Source organism: Entelurus aequoreus, linkage group LG17, assembly GCF_033978785.1.
Source record: "Entelurus aequoreus isolate RoL-2023_Sb linkage group LG17, RoL_Eaeq_v1.1, whole genome shotgun sequence".
NCBI classification, from domain to species: Eukaryota; Metazoa; Chordata; class Actinopteri; order Syngnathiformes; family Syngnathidae; genus Entelurus; species Entelurus aequoreus.
Genome location: NC_084747.1, coordinates 3,421,154 through 3,445,692, shown reverse-complemented (window position 1 = coordinate 3,445,692; position 24,539 = coordinate 3,421,154). Strand labels below are relative to the sequence as shown.

General features: G+C 39.7%; 1 protein-coding gene across 6 annotated transcripts; it reads right to left on the bottom strand.

The window, feature by feature from the left end:
- Positions 1-5,218: 5,218 nt before the first annotated feature.
- Positions 5,219-23,202, bottom strand: ckap2l (cytoskeleton associated protein 2-like). Of its 6 annotated transcripts, none has more exons than XM_062024388.1 (10): positions 23,007-23,202; positions 20,249-20,315; positions 20,056-20,116; positions 18,905-19,938; positions 13,758-13,953; positions 11,370-11,528; positions 11,201-11,273; positions 9,920-9,985; positions 8,005-8,176; positions 5,219-5,943 (listed from the first exon to the last, which is right to left on the bottom strand). In XM_062024388.1, exons 1-10 carry the CDS (start codon positions 23,047-23,049, stop codon positions 5,625-5,627), a joined length of 2,190 nt encoding a protein of 729 aa, XP_061880372.1. In that variant the 5' UTR covers positions 23,050-23,202; the 3' UTR covers positions 5,219-5,624. The 6 variants fall into 6 exon arrangements, with proteins under 6 accessions (XP_061880372.1, XP_061880373.1, XP_061880374.1 ...); XM_062024389.1 differs by having other exon boundaries at positions 11,204-11,273; XM_062024390.1 differs by having other exon boundaries at positions 11,213-11,273.
- Positions 23,203-24,539: the final 1,337 nt, after the last annotated feature.

Genomic DNA, 24,539 nt, shown 5'->3' with positions numbered 1-24,539 from the left:
AGGTCAACAGGGCGACACGTGAAAGTCCTGACGGGGTGCGTTTTATTTTGGAGCTAACGAAAGTTAGCCAGCTGTTGTAATCTGTCAAGACGTCCAGAGAGCGGCCACTTTAGGTGCCGGTCATGCCCCCTCCACCAAGATCATCTATGTGACAAGAGTGCACTGCTGTGTATAGAAATCTACTGCAAGATCCTCCATATGACAAGAGCGCGCTACTGTATGTGGGAATCTGCTGCAAAAAGGCCAGTCAAAGATCCTCTGTATAAAAAGGTGTGCCGTGCGGTTTTTTAAAAATGCTACTCAAAGATCCTCTATGAAGCAGTTAAGTTTTGCCGTTTTTAGGACCTACTACAAAAACACTGGTCGAAAATCCTCTTTATGACAGGAACGCGCTGCTGTTTAAGGATTGACAACCAACTAAAAAAAAAAACATTAGATCCTCTGTGTATGTGAACGGACTGCTGTTTTTAGGAATGCACTGCAAAAAAACAAAACGCTAGTGAAAGATCTTTTATATGACGGGGGGTGCTGTGCAGTTTTTGAGGATCCACTGCAAAACGGGTAGCTCAAAAAAGCTGTCTAAATAACAGGAACATGCGCTGCTGTTTTTGATAACCTACTAAAATCCTCTGTGACAGGAAATTGTTGCTGTTTTTAGGAATGCACTGCAAAAAAAAAAAAACGCTAGTGAAAGATCCTTTAGATGACGGGGAGTGTTCTGCAATTTTTGAGTAGCTACTGCAAAAATGCTCGTCAAAGATCTTTTATATGACGGGGGTGCTGTGCAGTTTTAGAGGATCTACTGCAAAAAGGGTGGCTCAAAAAAAATGTCTAAATAACAGGAACATGCGCTGCTGTTTTTGATAACCTACTAAAATCCTCTGTGACAGGAAAATGTTGCTGTATTTAGAAATGCACTGCAAAAAAGTGAAAGATCCTTTAGATCAGTGGTCCCCAACCACCGGTCCGCGGACCGATTGGTACCGGGCCGCACAAGAATTTTAAAAAAAATAAATAAAAATTTTTTTTAAAAAAAATAACAATTTATTTTTATTTTTTATGAAATAAACATAATAAAAACAATATATACATTCTATATCAATATAGATCAATACAGCCTGCAGGGATACAGTCCGTAAGCACACAATTGTATTTATTTATGTAAAAAAAAAAAAAAAAAAAAAAAAAAAAAATATTTTTTTAAATACACCCCCCCCACCCCACCCCCACCAGTCCGTGGGACAAATTTTCAAGCGTTGACCATTCCGCAGCTACAAAAAGGTTGGGGACCACTGCTTTAGATGACGGAAGTGTTCTGCAATTTTTGAGTGGCTACTGAAAAAATGCTAGTCAAATATGTTTTTTTTATGGAACAGGAGCACAGTGCTGTTTTTGAGAATCACTGCAAAAAAAAAGCCCTTCACATGACATAAGCGTTTTGCTGTTTTTGGTAAACTGCTGCAAAAATGCTAGTCAATCTTCTTCATGAAAGGAGAGCTCTGCTGTTTTTCTAAGACTTGCTGCAAAAATGCTATCAAAGATCCTCTATAGCTGAGTTGTTCCCAAACTCTTCCATTTTCTTATAATAAAGCCGACAGTTGACTTTGTAATATTTAGGAGCGAGGAAATGTCATGACGGGATTTGTTGCACAGGTGGCATCCTATGACAGTTCCACGCTGGAAATCACTGAGAGCGGCCCATTCTTTCACAAATGTTTGTAGAAACAGTCTCCATGCCTAAGTGCTTGACTTTATACACCTGTGATTAGGACACCTGATTCCGATCATTTGGATGGGTGGCCAAATACTTTTGGCAATATAGTGTATATACAGACTTCTTTGGCGTAGCACAGTTTGAGAATGCCTGCTCTATAGGACAGAAGCCATGTGCTTTTTTTTTCCAGATTCTGCTACAAAAACGATGTTCGTGCTCTTGAAAAGTCATATTGTTATTATGACTACTATTGTTAGTCAAAATATTATAGTATGGAAGGAGAATGGTTCATGCATATTTCATAGTACTGGGTCAACATGACATCAAAGTGTGTTCGCACGCATCATTCTGTAGCGGCGAATGAGCTATTTTTAGCCAGTGTTGCCATGTGTAAAGAATGGCAAAAAAATAAATCTGCATTATATTATTTGCACATTGATCCAAATGTGCATCTGGTCTCGGATTGTCGAGTTGGACATCTGTGGTCTACACAAACACACATAAGAGTTAATTACGCTTCTCCAAAGTGATAGTTTGTATATATTCCAGAGCCGAAGAGCGTACTTCAAAGGCCTACTGAAATGAATTTTTTTTTATTTAAACGGGAATAGCAGATCCATTCTATGTGTCATACTTGATCATTTCGCGATATTGCCATATTTTTGCTGAAAGGATTTAGTATAGAACAACGTCGATAAAGTTCGCAACTTTTGGTCTCTGATAAAAAAAAAACCTTGCCCCTACCGGAAGTAGCGTGACGTCAGTTGTTCACTCCCTCATATTTTCCTATTGTTTTCAACGCAGCTAGAGCGATTCGGACGATTACTCCATTAATTTGAGCGAGGATGAAAGATTCGTGGATGAGGAACGTTACAGTGACGGACTAGAATGCAGTGAAATACATATTTTTTTTCGCTCTGACCGTAACTTAGGTACAAGCTGGCTCATTGGATTCCACACTCTCTCCTTTTTCTATTGTGGATCACGGATTTGTATTTTAAACCACCTGGGATACTATATCCTCTTGAAAATGAGAGTCGAGAACGTGAAATGCACATTCAGTGCCTTTTATCTCCACGACAATACATCGGCGAAATGCTTTAGCTACGAGCTAACGTGATAGCATCGTGCTTTAACTGCATATAGAAACAAAAAAATAAACCCCTGACTGGAAGGATAGATAGAAAATCAACAATACTATTAAACCGTGGACATGTAAATACACGGTTAATGCTTTCCAGGCTGGCGAATGTTAACAATGCTGTGCTAACGACGCCATTGAAGCTAACTTAGCAACCGGACCGCACAGAGCTATGCTAAAAACATTAGCTCCCCACCTACGCCAGCCAGCCCTCATCTGCTCATCAACACCCGTGCTCACCTGCGTTCCAGCGATCGGCAGGACGAAGGACTTCGCCCGACGCGTTTGGCGGCCCGGAGACGTAGGAAGTCAAGGTGAGGTCGGCGGCTAGCGCGTCTGCTCTCCAACAAAGTCCTCCTGGTTGCGTTGCTGTAGTCCGCTGCTAATACACCGATCCTACCTACAACTGTCTTCTTTGCAGCCTTCATTGTTCATTAAACAAATTGCAAAAGATGTCCAGAATACTGTGGAATTATGAAATGAAAACAGAGCTTTTTGTATAGGATTCTACGGGGTACCATAACTTCCGTTAAACTGACTTCGTCACGCGCATACGTCATCATACCGCGACGTTTCAGGCGGATATTTCCCGGGAAATTTAAAATGTCACTTTATAAGTTAACCCGGCCGTATTGGTATGTGTTGCAATGTTAAGATTTCATCATTGATATATAAACTATCAGACTGCGTAGTCGGTAGTAGTGGCTTTCAGTAGGCCTTTAACGTGTTCTTTTGATGTCCCCAGTTGACCCCCCAGTGCGGTACTACACCTATATGACCACATGAGGGCAGCAGAGTGCAAGTGATTATGGAACTGCACTAATTATTATACAATAACTAATGATGCAAATACAATGTTTTTTATTTCAATTTCTTTGCATTATCCCGTCTAGTTCCAAACAAAAATGTTGACAACGTGTACTCTTCTTTTATTCCAAATGAAACCCTGAAATTAAAGAATGTATGATCATATTGTGTGAATTTGTAATCTAACCCAGCAAAAAATAAAACAATGCATCGACAATTAATCTGATTATCAATCTTAGATCTGATGTTTACCCACAATACCTCAGCCCTTTAACATTTTTTAAATGAATGATAACTCATTTTATAAATAAATAAATGATAAATGGGTTGTACTTGTATAGCGCTTTTCTACCTTCAAGGTACTCAAAGCGCTTTGACAGTATTTCCACATTTACCCATTCACACACACATTCACACACTGATGGCGGGAGCTGCCATGCAAGGCGCTAACCAGCAGAATAAATTACAAACATTACGTGTTAACTATTTTTAAACTAAAGTTTTTTTTTGTTTTTTTTTAAAGTAATCCCTACAGTGTTATTAATACTTCTATATATTATATTGTATTCATACTTAATGTTGAAATGCTGACTCAATCATTATTGAAGTATAACAATGTAATCATTAAGAATTTTATGGATAAGCCTATTAATAAATACAACATTTATAACTGTATTCATCAAATGTATACTAATGAATATTCATGTTGGAAACATGCTTTATAAATGACGAATTTAGTGTTTACTAATGCTTTATTAATGCTTAATAGTGTGTAATTATAATAACGTGTTACAGAAAGTGTCCCTTATAATCTTAAGAAACATTTTCTCTAAGAGAACATAAACACAATGTTACAAACATACATATTTTGAGTACATACCCTAAAATGGGGCAACCTTGGATTCATTTAGTTTTTACATTTTTATTAGAAGAATGAAGTTGTAATTTTAAGATAAAAAAAAAAATAATAATAATAAAAAAAAAAATTATAATAATCACAATAAATGTGCATTATTTTGAGCATAAATGTCCAACCAAATAAGGTCATAATGGTCCAAGAATAAACTCTTAAAAATATTTTACAGCAATAATGTTGTAATATTATGAATACAAAAAATAATCATAATTCAACAAAAGTGGTATGGAATACTACAAAGCAAGTATCAAGTAAATTTTGGATTAATTTAGAAAAAAATTTAACATTTACAAAAATAAAGTAATTATGGAGGGAGAAAAAAAAAAAATATATATATATTTTTTTTTTACATAAATAAATACAATCATGTGTGCTTACGGACTGTATCCCTGCAGACTGTATTGATCTATATTGATATATAATGTATATATTGTGTTTTTTATGTTGATTTCATTAAAAAAAAAAAAAAAAAAGTTTTAATTTCTTGTGCGGCCCGGTACCAATCGTTTTAAGAGATATTACAAAAAGTACTCACCCTTCAAAGAGGACACGTGATGGAAAGGTAACAGGAAGTTTGGTAAAATCAGATGTCGTTATTTAGGGTTCCGCTTCTCCTTAGGAAATTAAACATTTGCCAACGTAAAATATTTTATTAACAACTCAGGTAACATTTGAACAAGTACCACAACATTGTAAAAAGTGTTAAACAAGAATAAAAAAGTATAAAGTAACTCACCCCTTGATGAGGACATGCAGGGAACAAGGTATTTGCGGGACTATACTGTCACCTAGTGGTCTTTTATGGGTACTTCTTTTGAAGTTGACACCAAGTGGATGTGCTTGGTAAAAATGGTGTAGTAAATTGTATTGCTCATCATCATTGCTAAGGTTTATCAATGCCTTGGACAGTTTTAATTTTCACTTGACTTCCGAGGCATTTTCGTCATAAAGTATCCTGTTCTTTTTGGACCCTGAAAGGTAAACAAAACATTTTGTTGTTGTCATGAAAATACTGAAGGCTGTCATCGGCAGGTGTACCAAAGCAGTTAGGACTCCTGCTCCCCCAAAAGTTGGACATATGTTTTGTCTTTCAGCGCCTCGTTCTCCCGGTAGATGTATATCAGCGAATCGTCCTTGGAGCTCGTTTCGCCGCCTGTCTGTTTTTCATCGTCCACTTTCTTCTCCTCCTCCTCTTCGGCGGCCAGCAGGTCACTGAACGAGGCCACACAAGGGTCATGCTCCTGGAGGCATGCCGGGTACTGCAGCGACGTCCTGTCGATGCGCACAGAGCGCCTGACTGGTGTGAAGAAGAACACCTTCTGGCCGTTGACTTGCTTGGGCTCCTTCTGCTGTCTTGAGGGGGGCCTGCAGGAAGGTGGAAAATACATTGTTGGATCCCATATTCTTTTTCTAAACCATTTTGAACCCTAAATCTGACATGTGCCACAAGGGCAAATACAGGGATAAAAAGAGGAAAATTGAGGGAAAAAAAGAATACAATTTCTATCATGTAATGTACCACACATTTTTTGTTTTTTTATAGTAGATAATTTACTAACATTATTATTAGAGATGTTCGATAATGGCTTTCTCGTGTGTACGAGAAAGTTTCTCATGCGCACGAGAAACTTTTTATAAAGTTATTTAAAAAATAATAAAAAAAAAATAATTATTTTTTTATTTTTTTAGACATGACGAGAAAAAATAATAATTATTTTTTTTTCTTTATAAAAAGTGCGCACGAGAAAGTTTCTCGTGCACACGAGATACATGTCTAAAAAAAATATATATATTTTTTAATTATACAAAAATTTTTTTCCCCTATGTCCCTTTAGGGCAGGGGTCACCAACACGGTGCCCGCGGGCACCAGGTAGCCCGTAAGGACCAGATGAGTAGCCCGCTGGCCTGTTCTAAAAATAGCTCAAATAGCAGCACTTACCAGTGACCTGCCTCTATTTTTTAAATTTGATTTATTTACCAGCAAGCTGGTCTCGCTTTGGCCGACATTTTTAGTTCTAAGAGAGACAAAACTCAAATAGAATTTGAAAATCCAAGAAAATATTTTAAAGACTTGGTCTTCACTTGTTTAAAAAAATTATTTAATTTTTTTTACTTTGCTTCTTATAACTTTCAGAAAGACAATTTTAGAGAAAAATTACAACCTTAAAAATGATTTTAGGATTTTTAAACACATATACCTTTTTACGTTTTAAATTCCTTCCTTTTCTTTCCTGACAATTTAAATCAATGTTCAAGTAAAAATTTTTTTTTATTGTAAAGAATAATAGTTACATTTTAATTTAATTCTTCATTTTAGCTTCTGTTATTTCAACGAAGAATATTTGTGAAATATTTCTTCAAACTTATTATGATTAAAATTCAAAAAAATTATTCTGGCAAATCTAGAAAATCTGTAGAATCAAATTTGAATCTTATTTCAAAGTCTTTTGAATTTCTTTTAAAATTTTTGTTCTGGAAAATCTAGAAGAAATAATGATTTGTCTTTGTTAGAAATATAGCTTGGTCCAATTTGTTATATATTCTAACAAAGTGTAGATTGGATTTTAACCTATTTAAAACATGTCATCAAAATTCTAAAATTAAACTTAATCAGGAAAAATTACTAATGATGCTCCATAAATTATTTTTTAATTTTTTCAAAAAGATTCAAATTAGCTAGTTTTTCGCTTCTTTTTTTTGGTTGAATTTTGAATTTTAAAGAGTCGAAATTGAAGATAAACTATGTTTCAAAATTTAATTGTAATTTTTTTCGTGTTTTCTCCCCTTTTAAACCGTTCAATTAAGTGTGAATATCATTAATTATTAATAATAACATAGAGTTAAAGGTAAATTGAGCAAATTGGCTATTTCTGGCAATTTATTTAAGTGTGTATCAAACTGGTAGCCCTTCGCATTAATCACTACCCAAGAAGTAGCTCTTGTTTTCAAAAAGGTTGGTGACCCCTGCTTTAGGGGCTCCGTAGCAACCTTAACTCAGGAGCACAATATATAAAACACTTGAACTTACAAAACAAAAATGAATACAACTTTTTTAAGCAAAATGAGGAAATAAGGATTAATGGCTACAATGAACACGTTTGGTAGTGCACAGCTTTTCAAAACCGGGTTTCAAGCATGATACTGATAAAGCACGTTCCCCAGGGGTCACCTCCCCAATTCCACTATTTTAGAAAAACAGAAATACCCTAACATGCATACCTTATTTTTTTTTTTTACAAAGTGGTGGGGCGGGCTGGCGGCAGTGTAAAGTTCCCTAGAAAGGAAGTTTTTCCTTTAAAAAGTGTTTTACTGCACTCAAAAGTGGAGGAAAGAAGTGTGGGACATAATAGATTATTCTTCTGTTTTGTGTTCATAAACAGGCTATTTAACAACAAAAAGTAAGTTTTGAGTATTAGAGTACTCACCCAGGAGTGACTGTGATCTTGTACTTGACGACAGACGAGCAGCTCTTCTCCCCCCAGATGTGGGCTCTGACAGGGGCCGGGGGAGTCACAACGGGGTGCTTGTCGTCACTCTCAGCTGCACTTTCCACTTTGCTTGGAGTTTGGCATTCTTCCTTCTCGTCGTCCTCACAGGCTGAGACGAGCAAATATTAATAAAGGAGAAACGGCAAACAATAACAATGCAGGCGCACCAGGAGGCAAGAGGAAAGCTGCAGAAAAGTGCAGACTGCCACTGTTTTGCAGTGTCCAAATGCCAGGGCTGACGTTGGCAAGCGCTTTTGTCCTCTCTTGCCGCGTTTAATAGTGGTGAATGAGTACAGTGCGAGCATTTTACTCGCATTTGCGAGCAGAAATAGGTCGTGTGAGTATTGACAAAAAAACCCTGATCAAACTTGTATAAGATTTTGTCCAGCATGTTCGAATTAAACTTAAACCCAGTGTTAGTGACAGTGTTTGCACAATTTAGGGATGCTCTCTGTGTTTGAGGGTTACAGTAGGCTTTATGGTGGCATTGTGTTTATATGTATGAGTGCTAGGGGTGTAACGGTACGTGTGTTTGTATTGAACCGTTTCGGTACGGGGGTGTCGGTTCGGTTCGGAGGTGTACCGAACAAGTTTCCACATGGACATATTAAGCAGCGTAACGTACGTTGTGTAAACAATGCACACCGAGGCACAACACACGGCATGCTAGCAGCTAACGGCTAGGATAGACTGACCATACGTCCTCTTTTCACCGGACATGTCCTCTTTTGCGGAGCTGTCAGGGCGGAGTTTCTTAAATGCCTCGAATGTCCGGCATTTTGAGTTAGGGTTGCGTGTATTTTCAATGTACGTTCAGGGTTAAGAAGGGGTTAAAAACAATACAAATTGTGCGCGCAGCAGCATTGGTGAGGGAGGGGCAAAGACAGAGAGAGACAGAGAGAGAGAGACAGAGAGAGTTATGATAAACGCGCATGCGTCGCCAGGCTCTGCTTTTTATCCATAGATTTATCACATTTAATTTTTTATTATCTATAGCAGGGGTGTCAAAAGTGTGCCCCGAGAGGCCATTCGCGGCCCACAGCTAATGTTTTAAAGGCCCACGGCACATTCTAAAAATAATATTAAAATAAACAAAAACATAACAAAAGTGAAATAAAAAAGGTTAAATGTAATTTAGAAAAAATTGCAATGTTGACTAATAAAACAAAGCTGTTTTTTTTTTCTTTCAAACTGTCATTGCTCAAAACATAATATTGAATCAAAATCAATGTTATTATGAATTATTAAAGGCCTACTGAAAGCCACTACTAGCGACCACGCAGTCTGATAGTTTATATATCAATGATGAAATCTTAACATTGCAACACATGCCAATACGGCCGGGTTAACTTATAAAGTGACATTTAAAATTTCCCGGGAAATATCCGGCTGAAACGTCGCGGTATGATGACGTATGCGCGTGACGAAGTCAGTTTAACAGAAGTTATGGTACCCCGTAGAATCCTATACAAAAAGCTCTGTTTTCATTTCATAATTCCACAGTATTCTGGACATCTTTTGCAATTTGTTTAATGAACAATGAAGGCTGCAAAGAAGACAGTTGTAGGTGGGATCGGTGTATTAGCAGCGGACTACAGCAACACAAGTGCGAGATGACAATGCCAGTAAAGAAGGGCTAAATCAATAATTTATTTTCAAACAATATCCAGCAAGCACAAGTGTCTTCTTAAAGTGGGGGGCACATTGACGCGTTTTGTAAATTAAAGATCAATTTAGGTCAATGTATGCTGAGATATCTGAACAAAACATCCATATCTTAGATTTGTGTTCCAAAACAAAGCAAATTAGGAGGACTTTGTTGGAGAGCAGACGCGCTAGCCGCCGACCTCACCTTGACTTCCTACGTCTCCGGGCCGCCAAACGCATCGGGTGAAGTCCTTCGTCCTTCCGCCGATCGCTGGAACGCAGGTGAGCACAGGTGTTGATGAGCAGATGAGGGCTGGCTGGCGTAGGTGGAGAGCTAATGTTTTTAGCATAGCTCTGTGCAGTCCGGTTGCTAAGTTAGCTTCAATGGTGTCGTTAGCACAGCATTGTTAACATTCGCCAGCCTAGAAAGCATTAACCGTGTATTTACATGTCCACGGTTTAATAGTATTGTTGATTTTCTATCTATCCTTCCAGTCAGGGATCCTTCCAGTCAGGGGTTTATTTTTTTTTGTTTCTATATGCAGTTAAAGCACGATGCTATCACGTTAGCTCGTAGCTAAAGCGTTTCGCCGATGTATTGTCGTGGAGATAAAAGGCACTGAATGTCCATTTCGCGTTCTCGACTCTCATTTTCAAGAGGATATAGTATCCGAGGTGGTTTAAAATACAAATCCGTGATCCACAATAGAAAAAGGAGAGTGTGGAATCCAATGAGTCAGCTTGTACCTAAGTTACGGTCAGAGCGAAAAAAAATATGTATTTCACTGCATTCTAGTCCGTCACTCTAACGTTCCTCGTCCACGAATCTTTCATCCTCGCTCAAATTAATGGGGTAATCGTCCGAATCGCTCTAGCTGCGTTGAAAACAATAGGAAAATATGAGGGAGTGAACAACTGACAACGTCACGCTACTTCCGGTAGGGGCAAGGGTTTTTTTAATCAGAGACCAAAAGTTGCGAACTTTATCGACGTTGTTCTATACTAAATCCTTTCAGCAAAAATATGGCAATATCGCAAAATGATCAAGTATGACACATAAAATGGATCTGCTATTCCCGTTTAAATAAAAATTTCATTTCAGTAGGCCTTTAACCTATCCAAGGTTCTGATTACTTCACATCAAATATTCCATTAAAAAAAATATTTTTGGTGAAAGATTTTGCAAATTTGGTAAATAAATAACCAAAGAATGTATATTTTGTTGTTTTCTTATTGTACTGAAAATGAACCAAATCGTGACCTCTAAACCGAGGTACGCACTGAACCGAAGTTTTTGTGTACCGTTACACCCCTAATGAATGCACACGTGTACTTTGTTAAAGTGTTGATAATTAAATTGTGATAACAAATACATTTCATATTGCCCAAAATGTTTTGGGGGTTTAGTAGTGGTAGTGAAAAAGCTAACCTTACAGCCCTGACAATCGTGACATGTAGCTTGTGTAATATTAGGAAAATGCTTCACCACCAGAGCCACCTTGGGTCTTGTCCTTTTTCTTCAAGATGTCAAAGACCACCGTGCGCAGCTCGTCCACAGGCTGCAGTAGGCAGACAAAGACACAAAACAAAAACCGTGTACACTTTTTGCAATGAGCTGAATGATCTCAACCGTCTCCACAATGGCGAGCGCTTACTTCCAAGACAACGTTGACGGCCTCCTCAAACATGGGCAGGACGTCCAGGTTGCCCTCTTGCTCCATCAGGCGGGCCTTGAGGATCCAGAATTTGACAAACTTCTGGGCAACGGGGGGGAGCCGTAAGAGGACCTCCTTCACCTGGCGGTTTTGGCGGCTCTGCGTTGCAAAGACAGTCTCACTACCTTCACATAACACGAGAGGAAATGACTCATTGAATGCTTGATTGGCATTCGGCTGAAACAATATGGCGGTAGTAAGCTAGTCAGCGTTAGCTGTTATGTAATAGCCAGTAGGGCTGTGTCAATAAAACTATACCGATATGCAGTACAGGCCAAAAGTTTGGACACACCTTCTCATTCAATGCGTTTTTTAATTTTCATGACTATTTACATTGTAGATTGTTACTGAAGGCATCAAAACTAGGAATGAACACATGTGAGAAGCTTGCTGAAAAGGAAAATTGAATTGAATTTGAGAGCACCCAGCATGGACGAATAGAACAGACAAGTCATTGTTTTGTCTGCTCGCGGAAAACAAACATCCTAATCTACGATTTGACTCCCTCGAATGGCCTTGACGCTGTGAAAACAGGACCAGGCTAATCTGAAAAACACCCCCGAAGACACCTCAATGATGGACGCTTTTGACCTCCCTCCCTCCTCAACGACACCTGGAGTCGAACTTTTGCAGATCGGCCTCAGTCTATAAAAAACATTACATCATCACACCCAAGACAATTGGGCACACACGCACACACCCCCCGTCCCCCACCCCACGCCTTCACCACCGCTTGTTTTTCCTCGGGGTGATGGTCGGATGGCAGCGCTTCATAGCAGCGGTCGCCTTCCAGGGCCCCAACTCCCCGCCCCTCTGTTGCAAGTTTGTCGTGATTAAATGTAACGTGTTTATGTGTGCATTGCATGAGGTTTTTTCCCACTCCAGACTAGGCCCCCTTAGGAGACCAGTCTAGATTGTATTTTTTTACTCATCTTTTTACCTTTTTCCCCCATCTTTTACAGGGCGCCTTGTGGCGACCCATCAGCGTTCCTGTTCTGTAACCCTGTACACTGTTTGTTTGTCTAATCTTGAACGGGTTTGTGCTGAAAACAAAGTTTCGTTGTACTTGTGCAATGACAATAAGACCTATCTGATCTGATCTGATGTGAAGTTATGTACTTAACAAAAAAGTTGAAATAACTGAAAATATGTTTTATATTCCAGTTTCTTCAAAATAGCCACCCTTTGGGTTAGGGTGGTTAGGCGCGGCCGGACGGCTTCCCGGCCTGCGTTTGGCGGTGGAGGTATGTGGAGGGGGGGCATGGCCTGCGGGCCTGCCGCGGAACGGGGTGTTGCTAGGACCGGCCTCGAAGACAGCGACAGGCACGTAGATGGCCCAGGTTTGCCTTGTTATCTAATCACCTGTCGCCTTTATTAGCAGCAGCCGTGATGAGACGAGTAGTTGGAGTTGGAGGTGCTGCTGAGCGGACGCAGGAGAGAAAGACAGTTTGCTGGAAAGCAGAAGACTTTGCACTATTCTATGAAAATAAAACAGTGTTATACCCGGAATTCCTGGCTCTCCTGGCAGTGTGTGGTGGTCTGAAGAACCCACTAGAGGGCAACCTCTACAGTGTGTGTAAAAAAACAACAAAAAAAAACACTTCTGTGCAAAGAGGAAACTCTGGAGATTTTTGGAGATGAACATGAAAACACATGTTGTTGTCAAAGAGCAGTGAGTGCTGCTCTGGGCTCCTCCCCTATCCGAAAGCACTGCCAGTGCCATCTTGTTTTAAAAACAGCAATAATAATCTTTTTTTTTGTAGCTATAAACGTATTTGTTTCGCTTTTCATATTTTTACTCACATTTTGCAAATGCGTCATGGCCAACTGTACAAAATTTGCAAATTCGACGATTACGTCATTACATCGCTGTGGAGGGGGGCGTGGTCGGCGCGCCTCCTGCGGAAGGGAGTGTGTATGGCCCGGCTTCGAAGCCCAGCTGACAGGTGAGTAGGTTGCCCAGCTGGGGCTGGTTATCTAATCACCTGTCTCCTTTACCAGCAGCGTCCGAGGCAATGAGGGGGGAAATAAATCACCACACTAACTCCACAAATAGATTAGTCTGTGGAGTCCTTAATAAATACTTACATAAAGTGTCTACATTCCAGGATCTAGGCAAGATTTTTGGACAAGACACTATTTGGGCACTTCCCAGGCGCATTTAGTGAGTGGAAAATAGCATAATATGTGACCTTTCACAAGTTTTATGCTGGCAACAGCTTTTTGAAATGGGACCAAATTAGGACAATTCCCAACAGAAGGCGAGCATTGAGAGAGTCATGTCACACGGGCGCAGCACAACAACAAACAGTGATTACTAGTCAATACCTCAGCAAGCAGTTTGATGCAGTCGGACAGGGATCTGTCCACGGCTTGGACAAACAGGCGAGCGTCGTCCTCCGCCTTCATGGTGGTGCAGGAAGGTTCGGGCAATGCCACAGCTCGCTTGGCCGGGGGCTTGACTGTCATCGGAGGGCGCTTGTAGGAAATACCTTTGGCTTCCCGCCAGGCCTGCAGTTTATTCCTTAAAACCACAGAAACACAGCTCACATAAATCGTCCGATCCGCAGTCAAGTTTGGAGTTGGAAAATATGCAACAAAATGTAGATACAGTATGTTGAAAATACACTCAAAAGTAGGGATGATACTCGAACCCGGTTTTCCCGGTTGTTCGATAAGAAAAGAACCGAGTCCTCGGACTCGAATCCCTTTTTGAGAACCGGTACCCGTTATCGAGACCACTATAGTAAAGAAAAAGAGTTGGTTCTTTATTCGAATCCCTGGGAACGAATCCCGTCCCGACCAGAAATGCCCCGTGGGACTACACAAGAAATGACGTCACGTAGCTCAGTCATTTGTCACGGTGGGGTGCGGTTCGTTCCCGGGACGCAAAAGTGACGGCTCCGGACGAAAGCGTGCAGGTAGGAGATTATTTATTTCTCATAAATCATACACATTACAACAGACAGGAACGAAACAAAAGGAAAGCGTGCCGTTCGCACGAGAAGCTAAAGCAAGAACTTACTTAGCACAGGAATACTAGAAGCTAAGGTAACCTTAGCACAGGAATCATGCGCTCGAAAACCAGAATGCCAACGTAACTGTTGCAAATGCAAACAATGAAGCCACGACGAGTGACCGGAAAAGGCAGGCTTAAATAGAGTCTCTGATGAGCAACAGCTGCGCGTACAAGGCAGGTGAAAATCATAAGTAACCATGGTGACTAAAACAAACCCCCAAAGTGCACAAAACAACTAAGGAAGTCCAAAACTAACAGAACATAACTAAACTAAACATGATCCGACCACATCATAATACATCACACTTTCATATCATTTCACTTTACAGGAGTAGGAAGAAGTAAAGCTTGTTTAATCCTACCCCTTTCCCACTTCATAGCGTTTACAAATATATACATCATTTACTGACCTTTTTATATTAAAATATCTGTGAATTAGTATATACAACAGTTTTGTAATATGTAATTAATTAATTCAGTCATTATTAATATACTGAGATGAAGAATACCTTATTTTCAATAAGGTTGAAAGTATTTCTCATAATTCTTCTTCTTTGTACTTTGTAAGCACTATTCATTTGAACAACCTCTTAAACTGGATCATATCAGTACAATGTTTAACTTCTTTACTTAATCCATTCCATAATTTAATTCCACATCATTTTAGCTGTTTGCAATTTTACCAAATCATCGAACTTTAATATTTTTGACTCAATAAATAAAGTGTTTGTATGTTCTCTATATCCAACATTATGTATCAGTCTAATTGATCTTTTTTGTAACACGGTTAACGAATGTAGCGCACATTTGTAGTTATTTCCCCACATTTCTGCACAATAACTCAGATATGGTAATACTATAGTAGCGAGCAGTAGAGAATGTGAAGTGATTTGTTAAACCAAATATTGTGTTTTTTTCCATATACAACAACCTATCTGGACACCATAAGAGAATCGATAAGGAATCGGTTCGATAAGAGGATTCGATAATGGGCTCGAATTCGATAATTTCTTATCAAACATCATTCCTACTCAAAAGTGTAAACAAGTGTTCCCATTTTTTCCCTAAACTTAACTCAGAGACCTAAAACCTTTTCTACGTAAACAAAAGAAGCCTCCAGACCAGGGGTCAGCAACCTTTTTGAAACCAAGAGCTACTTCTTGGGTACTGATTAATGCGAAGGGCTACCAGTTTGATACACACTTAAATAAATTGCCAGAAATAGCCAATTTGCTCAATTTACTTTTAACTCTATGTTATTATTAATAATTAATGATATTTATCTTTGTGGAAACACTGATCATCTTAATGATTTCTCACAATAAATATATATAGAAACAGATAAATATCAATATGCAACACTTTATTTTTATATTTTCTCTAAGTGCACATTTTTCAAATTGAACATTTTCAAATGATCACTTCTAAGACAGTCTTGTGAAATCACAATATCCCATTTTAACTAGCTAGCCACTAACATTTTTGAACAAATCATGAATTACTTTGCACCATGTTTGTACAAATAATAACTCATGTAAAATACAAAAGTCGACTCTCAAATTTTTAAATAAATCATGTCACACTTTGAACTGGACACCAAATCTGTTATCTGTTTCTTTGTCAGTTAGTGAAGACCAAGTCTTTAAAATATTTTCTTGGATTTTCAAATTCTATTTGAGTTTTGTCTCTCTTAGAATTAAAAATGTCGAGCAAAGCGAGACCAGCTTGCTAGTAAATAAATAAAATTTAAAAAATAGAGGCAGCTCACTGGTAAGTGCTGCTATTTGAGCTATTTTTAGAACAGGCCAGCGGGCTACTCATCTGGTCCTTACGGGCTACCTAGTGCCCGCGGGCACCGCGTTGGTGACCCCTGCTCCAGACTATAAGCTGCTATTCGTTTTAACCTTGCGGCTTATAAAACGGTGTGGCTAACAGCCATAATGCAAATAGTTTTCATTCAACACAGGCAGAGACATTGAAAAGGTGTTATTGCTTGTGCTAAGGCGCCATCTTTTGGACAGGTTTGCTCACTGCAGGGTGAACGTCTACAGTATTCCCTTCTGTTTAGTGCTTTAAACCGGAAATGTAAGTACCGTTCCGTCTTCTAGTCGTCCACAGCGTTTCTACCGGTATGGATTCGTCATACATCACTCCAAACAAGGTTTGTAAGTTTTACAATATATCTAAAACTATTCATTCGCTATTTAGCGGCCGTGCCAGCAACTTGAGGGTTCCAGGTTCGATTCCAGCTTCCGCCATCCTAGTCCCGGCCGTTGTGTCCTTGGGAAAGACACTTCACCCTTGCTCCTGATGGGTCGTGGTTAGCCCCTTGCATGGTAGCTTTCGCCATCAGTGTGTGTGAATGGGTGACTGTGGGTATCATTCCGGGTATAGTAAAGTGTGATATAAAAAGCAGACCATTTACGGTTCATACTTACTAAACCGTCCCATGTGTGATGTGTGTAGGAGTAGGAGTGTTTTCATGCATATTTGTACATGCTAATGTAATGCAATGAAACTAGCATTGTTAGCGTTAGCTATTATTCTAATGACATTTATTTGAATCGAAAGCACTTTTTAACGATCCTACATAACCAAGGTGTTAAAACAATTGCCAGTGAGTCAGCTTGTTATATCTCGTCAAGGGACAATACAATATGATGCAAAGTCAACATGGCTATACATTAGAGTAGTCACTGTACAGTTTGTAAAGCAGTATCGATTTACTTTTGCTTTATCTAGACACCTTGCACTCAATGCACCCTCATCTTGAGATTGCCCACCGATGATCAATAGGGTTTAGGTGTGGAGGAGACATACTTCTTGAGCAAGGCACTCGTCATCTTGGAGGTATGTTTGGACTTAAAGCACTGTATGAATGTCTCAAAACCTGTTGGAATTTGGGTTTCCTTTCAATGAACCGCAGCTCTCCCAGTGGTGCCAGCACTCGTGCAGCCCAGACCGTGAGGCTACCAGCACTATGTGTGACTGTAGGCGAGACACAGTTATCTTGCTAATCGCATGTGTTGCCAACTATTTAGACCATAATGGTTGCGTGTTGACTCATGTACATCTGTGCTGCTATACACGCTGTACACTGTCTAGGGGTGTAACGGTACGTGTATTTGTATTGAACCGTTTCGGTACGGGGGTTTCGGTTCGGAGGTGTACCGAACGAGTTTCCCCACGAACATATTAAGTAGCCGCCTCCGCTTCCTTCTGCCTCTGTCAGTCCTCTACACAGCCCCCAACATTGTCCCACTCACACAACCATCTGATTGGTTACAAACAGAGCGGTAACAGCCAATCAGCAGTGCGTATTCAGAGCGCATGTAGTCAGTGCTTAGCGTTCAGCAGGTAAGCATCAGGCAGCGGACTCTCCCCAAATTATAATAAACACCTCCCAGTCAACTACTAGTAACATCACTATGAGCCTGTTGACCTTCTAGAAATATAAACGGCAGCTCAGCTCGCTCGCAGTCCTGGCTTGAGGTGAAAGCTAATTCGCTTTTAGCGTAACGTTAGCTCATTTTGCGGTGTGTGTGTGTGTGTGTGTTACGGACAGCAAAGCCCTGTCAGTCTGTTATTTCACTTTACCTTTTTCTGTGTTGATTGAGCTGTGTTGAAGCAGCAAAAAAGGACATTATGTTAAATGAAGAGTTTCAGTCTCTGATAGTTGATATAATAAAGTAAGTGCATCATTAAGCTTACATGAACTCCATGGTGTTCAGGGATGAATAGTCTCTCCTATTGCTATTGTACCATTTTTTCAGCTATAGTTACATGAATCATTAGTAATGCAGCAGCCTAGTTTGGAATGGCAGGGTCCCTGCTATCACATGTTGATAAAAATATAACATTTACATAATAAAAATCAACTACAGGCTTCCCAAATACAGTAATAAATTAAGCATGATGAGTTGACTTGAAACTGGTTAATGTTGCACTTTTTATATGTAGAAGAAAAGTTTTGTCATTTTATTTAACTTGAAACTGGTTAATGTTGCACTTTTTATATGTAGAAGAAAAGTTTTGTCATTTTATTTAACTTGAAACTGGTTAATGTTGCACTTTTTATATGTAGAAGAAAAGTTTTGTCATTTTATTTAATCTGAGCAACAACTTGAGGCAGTTTAATGTTGATTAACGTGGGCAGAATTATTATAGTGTTCCCAATGTTAAAAGGATAAAGCCATTGTTTACAAATGTAGTAAATAAATAACCAAAAAATGTATATTTTGTTGTTTTCTAACTGGACCGAAAATGAACCGAACTGTGACCTCTAAACCGAGGTACGTACCGAACCGAAATTTTTGTGTACCGTTACACCCCTAACACTGTCTACTCTAAAGTATATCCAAGTTTACATTTTGTAGAATTTTCTCTTGAGAGGATATCTGGTAAAGTACAACCAGTGGTCATATACAGTATGTGTAATAGTTTTTTCTCTACTTACATTCTCGCCTCTTGCTCAGCAGTAACTTTTTTGTCCACAGTTTGGGACTTTGGCGCTTTCGTAGCAGGAGCGGGCTTTGGTTGGCTGATGGCAGTGGCGGTCCGTGGCGCCGGAGCGTTTCTTCTCTTTGGAGCGGTCTTAATGGAGGCATCCACCACCTTGTTTGCGGTGTCTCTGCCCGTCTTGGGTTTCTCCACTTGTGCCACAGCCGGAGGGGCTTTACCGTCTGTCTTGGCGACGCACCTGCTCGCCGCCACTCCGCCGTGGACGTTGGGGCGCTGGCTCGTCTTCCTGGCTTGGAGCTCGGGTCTCTGCTTCGCCGGCTGAGCGTGTGGTGCTGTGCGCGACGAGGAGGTGGTGAATGTTGATTTCAGCTTAAAAGAAGGCGGCTGCGACTGTCTGGCGAGGATGGCTTTGTGGCGAGACTCCTGAGTCTTGTTGGCAGTCAAACAAGAGACAGCTGGTCTTTGGCGTAGTGGGATTTTGGAGACGGGACAGGAAGATGAGACGCCGGATCGCAAAGGAGCGGATTTCTGAGTCCGTGCTGGTTCAGGGACTCTGGGTATGATCATGGTGGGAATGAGGCCAGTCCTGGTTTTGACCATTGGTCCCAAACTCATCCTGACGGTGTAAGCCGTAGCCAGGAAGGAAGCGGCTATATTTGTCGCAGTCTTGAGTGAGCCTTTCGGGTTCTTCATAACTGAAAAGTTGGCATTGGAAGAGACTTTCCCTGTCGGCGGTTTCCTGACTTTGGTCTGATTTGTGGTATGACTGTCTGCTTTCAGGAGGGGCTTGGAGGAAAGCGAGTACGTCGCCCTAAAAGCTGGCTTTTCAGCGAGTGTGGAACAAACACTAAGCGAACCTCTGGATTTCTGCGGTTCAGTCCGGATGCTGCTTTGTAGATTCTCTTTGTTTCGAACCACGAAGGTTTTTCTGGCCGGGTTTTGGTTGGCAAGAGGAGCCAAAGGTTGAGCGTTTTTGACTTTCTGTCTAAAACTGCTGACGGGGGCTTTGTTTTCTTTTCCCTTGATGAGCTGCAAAGAGAAGACAATCGACAATCATATTATTAACTGCCTCTTAGAACCTTAGCATATTTGCTCAGTTGACATCAAAGTATTTCTTTGTACTGGTTTTACAACTTAAAAGCACACCTGGAGTGAAGATGGTCGCGCGGGTTCAGACTTCTTCACCGGACCATCAGCGACGTTTGGCCTGTGGTGTGAAAAGTGTTCACTCAATCAAATATTCAAAGACCTTTAGATTGTTTGGTCTTAAAACATGACACGGTGACCTGAGTCAAGAAAAGACCAAACTATTGGTAATAATGCAGTATTGATATCTTACTTAGATCCGGGCAATTTGGATTTTCCTTTCATTGTCAAATATTCCATCATCTTCTGCTTGCGCAGCTCTGTGACAAAATCAATCAGTAAAAGAGATTAAGAAACAAAATGAAAAAAATATGTTTTGTAAATAATCCACTCCCAGTGTTTCCCATACATTCATTCAAACGCAGCAGGAGGGATCAGTGTTAATTACACCAAAACAACCTGTCATTCAACAGTTTGTCCCCAGGCTGATGAACGCTGTGAAATAACTATGGAAGTAATGGGTCACTGTGAATGTGCTAACTCATGGTTACGTTATCAGCTTTTTGCTTTTGCTCTATTCACTACTGCACTATTATTTATTAGCCTTGCACATTTTTGGTAGTTAAGTACTTGATTGTATTTTTATATAATTGTTAATATTAATTGTTTACATTGAAGAAAGCGAGCACAGTCTACCAAGTCTAATTCCTCGTGTTTTAAACATACTTGGCCCAAAAAATCTGATTCTGACATCTCTAAATCTAGCAAGTATTCAGACCTCTGTCTGTAATAAGGGTGCAATGGTAAACATTCATAGTTTTCATCAGTCCTTGTTTCAGTGCAGAAGCATACCGAACTCCCATGCAATACACATTAAAAGTCATTTTTATCTTACTTTTGTTAACCCAAAATATCGTGTATTTTCTTGTAGAGGTGGGGGAAATAATCGATTTTCAGATGCATCGCAACTCGGACATGGACGATTATAAAATCGATTAGTAAACGTCAATGATCGATAATCTAATTATTTATTGTAAATAAAGTAATGCAGACGGATCTAAAATTTGTCCGACTGCCACCTCAAAGAGAGATCCGACCAGCTCCATTATTTAAGGGCACTTATGTTTTTCTTTAGGATAATGTTAAACTATAAGTGTATACTACAACTTAACCTACAAACCCCGTTTCCATATGAGTTGGGAAATTGTGTTAGATGTAAATATAAACGGAATATAATGATTTGCAAATCATTTTCAACCCATATTCAGTTGAATATGCTACAAAGACAACATATTCGATGTTCAAACTCATAAACTTAATTTTTTTTTGCAAATAGTAATTAACTTAGGATTTCATGGCTGCAACACGTGCCAAAGTAGTTGGGAAAGGGCATGTTCACCACTGTGTTACATGGCCTTTCCTTTTAACAACACTCAGTAAACGTTTGGGAACTGAGGAGACACATTTTTGAAGCTTCTCAGGTGGAATTCTTTCCCATTCTTGCTTGATGTACAGCTTAAGTTGTTCAACAGTCCGGGGGTCTCCCTTGTGCTATTTTAGGCTTCATAATGCGCCACACATTTTCAATGGGAGACAGGTCTGGACTACAGGCAGGCCAGTCTAGTACCCGCACTCTTCTACTATGAAGCCACGTTGATGTAACACGTGGCTTGGCATTGTCTTGCTGAAATAAGCAGGGGCGTCCATGGTAACGTTGCTTGGATGGCAACATATGTTGCTCCAAAACCTGTATGTACCTTTCAGCATTAATGGTGCCTTCACAAATGTGTAAGTTACCCATGTCTTGGGCACTAATACACCCCCATACCATCACACATGCTGCCTTTTACACTTTGCGCCTAGAACAATCCGGATGGTTCTTTTCCTCTTTGGTCCGGAGGACACGACGTCCACAGTTTCCAAAAACAATTTGAAATGTGGACTGGTCAGACCACAGAACACTTTTCCACTTTGTATCAGTCCATCATAGATGAGCTCAGGCCCAGCGAAGCCGACTGCGTTTCTGGGTGTTGTTGATAAACGGTTTTCGCCTTGCATAGGAGAGTTTTAACTTGCACTTACAGATGTAGCGACCAACTGTAGTTACTGACAGTGGGTTTCTGAAGTGTTCCTCAGCCCATGTGGTGATATCCTTTACACACTAATGTCGCATGTTGATGCAGTACAGCCTGAGGGATGGAAGGTCATGGGCTTAGCTGCTTACGTGCAGTGATTTCTCCAGATTCTCTGAACCCTTTGATGATATTACGGAGCGTAGATGGTGAGATCCCTAAATTCCTTGCAATAGCTGGTTGAGAAAGGTTTTTCTTAAACTGTTCAACAATTTGCTCAGGCATTTGTTGACAAAGTGGTGACCCTCGCCCCATCCTTGTTTGTAAATGACTGAGCATTTCATAGAATCTACTTTTTATACCCAATCATGGCACCCACCTGTTCCCAATTTGCCTGTTCACCTGTGGGATGTTCCAAATAAGTGTTTGATGAGCATTCCTCAACTTTATCAGTATTTATTGCCACCTTTCCCAACTTCTTTGTCACGTGTTGCTGCCATCAAATTCTAAAGTTAATGATTATTTGCCAAAAAAAAAAAGTTTAGCAGTTTGAACATCAAATATGTTGTCTTTGTAGCATATTCAACTGAATATGGGTTGAAAATGTTATACAAATCATTGTATTCAGTTTATATTTACATCTAACACAATTTCCCAACTCATATGGAAACGGGGTTTGTATTATAGTAGGGTGTGCCTTCTTTAAGATCGCCATTTGTACTAGTTTGTGTGGGTTATCTTATCAATGAAGACTGCAGGCATATTTTTCACACGTTGCCAGAATTAATAATGAATGTTCATGTTCATTATTACATGAATTCAACAGCTAGCGTGACAAACATTTGCATTGACTAATGCTAACTGGTCGGCTAGCTAGCTAGCATCTGGCGCAAACTGATCGTAACGTTATTGAAATGACAAAAACATTAACGTTCAGACCTTTTCGGATTGTCATAGACGCCGCGGGATCTTCTTCGTCCATATCCCGTCAAACTGTTGACTCCACTTGAACCAAACGTGGTGTTTGAGTTATATTTCCTTAGCTGGAAAACAACCGTGTTGTCGTGTTAGTTTTGAAAGTACCGGTTTGGGGCGCTGGGCGCTTTGCTCCTCTCTGATTGGACAGTTTCGAATTAATGAACGTCCCCTTGAACAAGAAGCCGACAGCTGATTGGAGGAGATTTTATCAACGGAATACGATTGACCAATCACGGCGTACAATAACACGTACACTTTTTAACTGTATTAATGTGAGTGTGAATGTTGTCTGTCTATCTGTGTTGGCCCTGCGATGAGGTGGCGTCTTGTCCAGGGTGTACCCCGCCTTCCGCCCGATTGTAGCTGAGATAGGCTCCAGCGCCCCCCGCGACCCCAAAAGGGATAAGCGGTAGAAAATGGATGGATGGAAGAATAGATGTCAAAGTGAGAATTTGAACATTTACAAATGTAAGCACATCAGTTATTTGTGCTATGGTTGAAAAAAATAACTTCACTTATTTTTGTGAGATAATCATGCAATTGTGTGCAAGGGAAATTAGTAGGGATGTCCAATAATGGCTTTTTGCCGATATCCGATATTGTCCAACTCTTAATTACCGATACCAATATCAACCGATACCGATATATACAGTCGTGGAATTAACACATTATTATGCCTAATTTGGACAACCAGGTATGGTGAAGATAAGGTCCTTTTAAAAAATAAAAAATAAAATAAAATAAGATAAATAAATTAAAAACATGTTCTTGAATAAAAAGAAAGTAAAACAATTTAAAAACAGTTACATAGAAACTAGTAATTAATGAAAATGAGTAAAATTAACTGTTAAAGGTTAGTACTATTAGTGGACCAGCAGCACGGACTGTATCCCTTGCAGACTGTATTGATATATATTGATATATAATGTAGGAACCAGAATATTAATAACAGAAAGAAACAGCCCTTTTGTGTGAATGAGTAAGAATGAGTGTAAATGGGGGAGGGAGTTTTTTTTGGGTTGGTGCACTAATTGCAAGTGCATCTTGTGTTTTTTATGTTGATTGAATAAAATTTAAAAAATAATAATAAAAATGATACCGATAATAAAAAAAAACGATACCGATAATTTCCGATATTACATTTTAAAGCATTTATCGGCCGATAATACCGGCAGGCCGATATTATCGGACATCTCTAGAAATGAGCAAATGACACTTTTGTTTAATTTCTTGCCTTAAAATGTAAGGCCTGCGCTATATCGAAAGGGTCAAAATTGATTAGATGTTTGAGTTTGAGTTTATTTGGAACATGCATGCATACAACATGATACATCACAATGTCCAGTTTCTCTATTCAACATGTTCGAAAAGGAGTAGGAAGAAGCAGGGCTTATTTAATCCTACCCCTTTCCCTTTACATAGCATTTGCTAAAACTTTTGTTCACTTCCTGTTCTCAATTTATTCACAGTATACTCCATAAGTAATAACAATTA

Excerpts from the sequence above, each read along its gene's own strand:
- ckap2l (XM_062024388.1), bottom strand. The coding sequence starts at position 23,049 with ATGGACGAAGAAGATCCCGCGGCGTCTATGACAATCCGAAAAG. Across the intron at positions 9,986-11,200 it reads GACCCAAGGTGGCTCTGGTG|CGATCGGCGGAAGGACGAAG; the intron begins GTGAAGCATTTT and ends CCTGCGTTCCAG. Across the intron at positions 8,177-9,919 it reads CGGAGACGTAGGAAGTCAAG|CCTGTGAGGACGACGAGAAG; the intron begins GTGAGGTCGGCG and ends TGCTCGTCTCAG.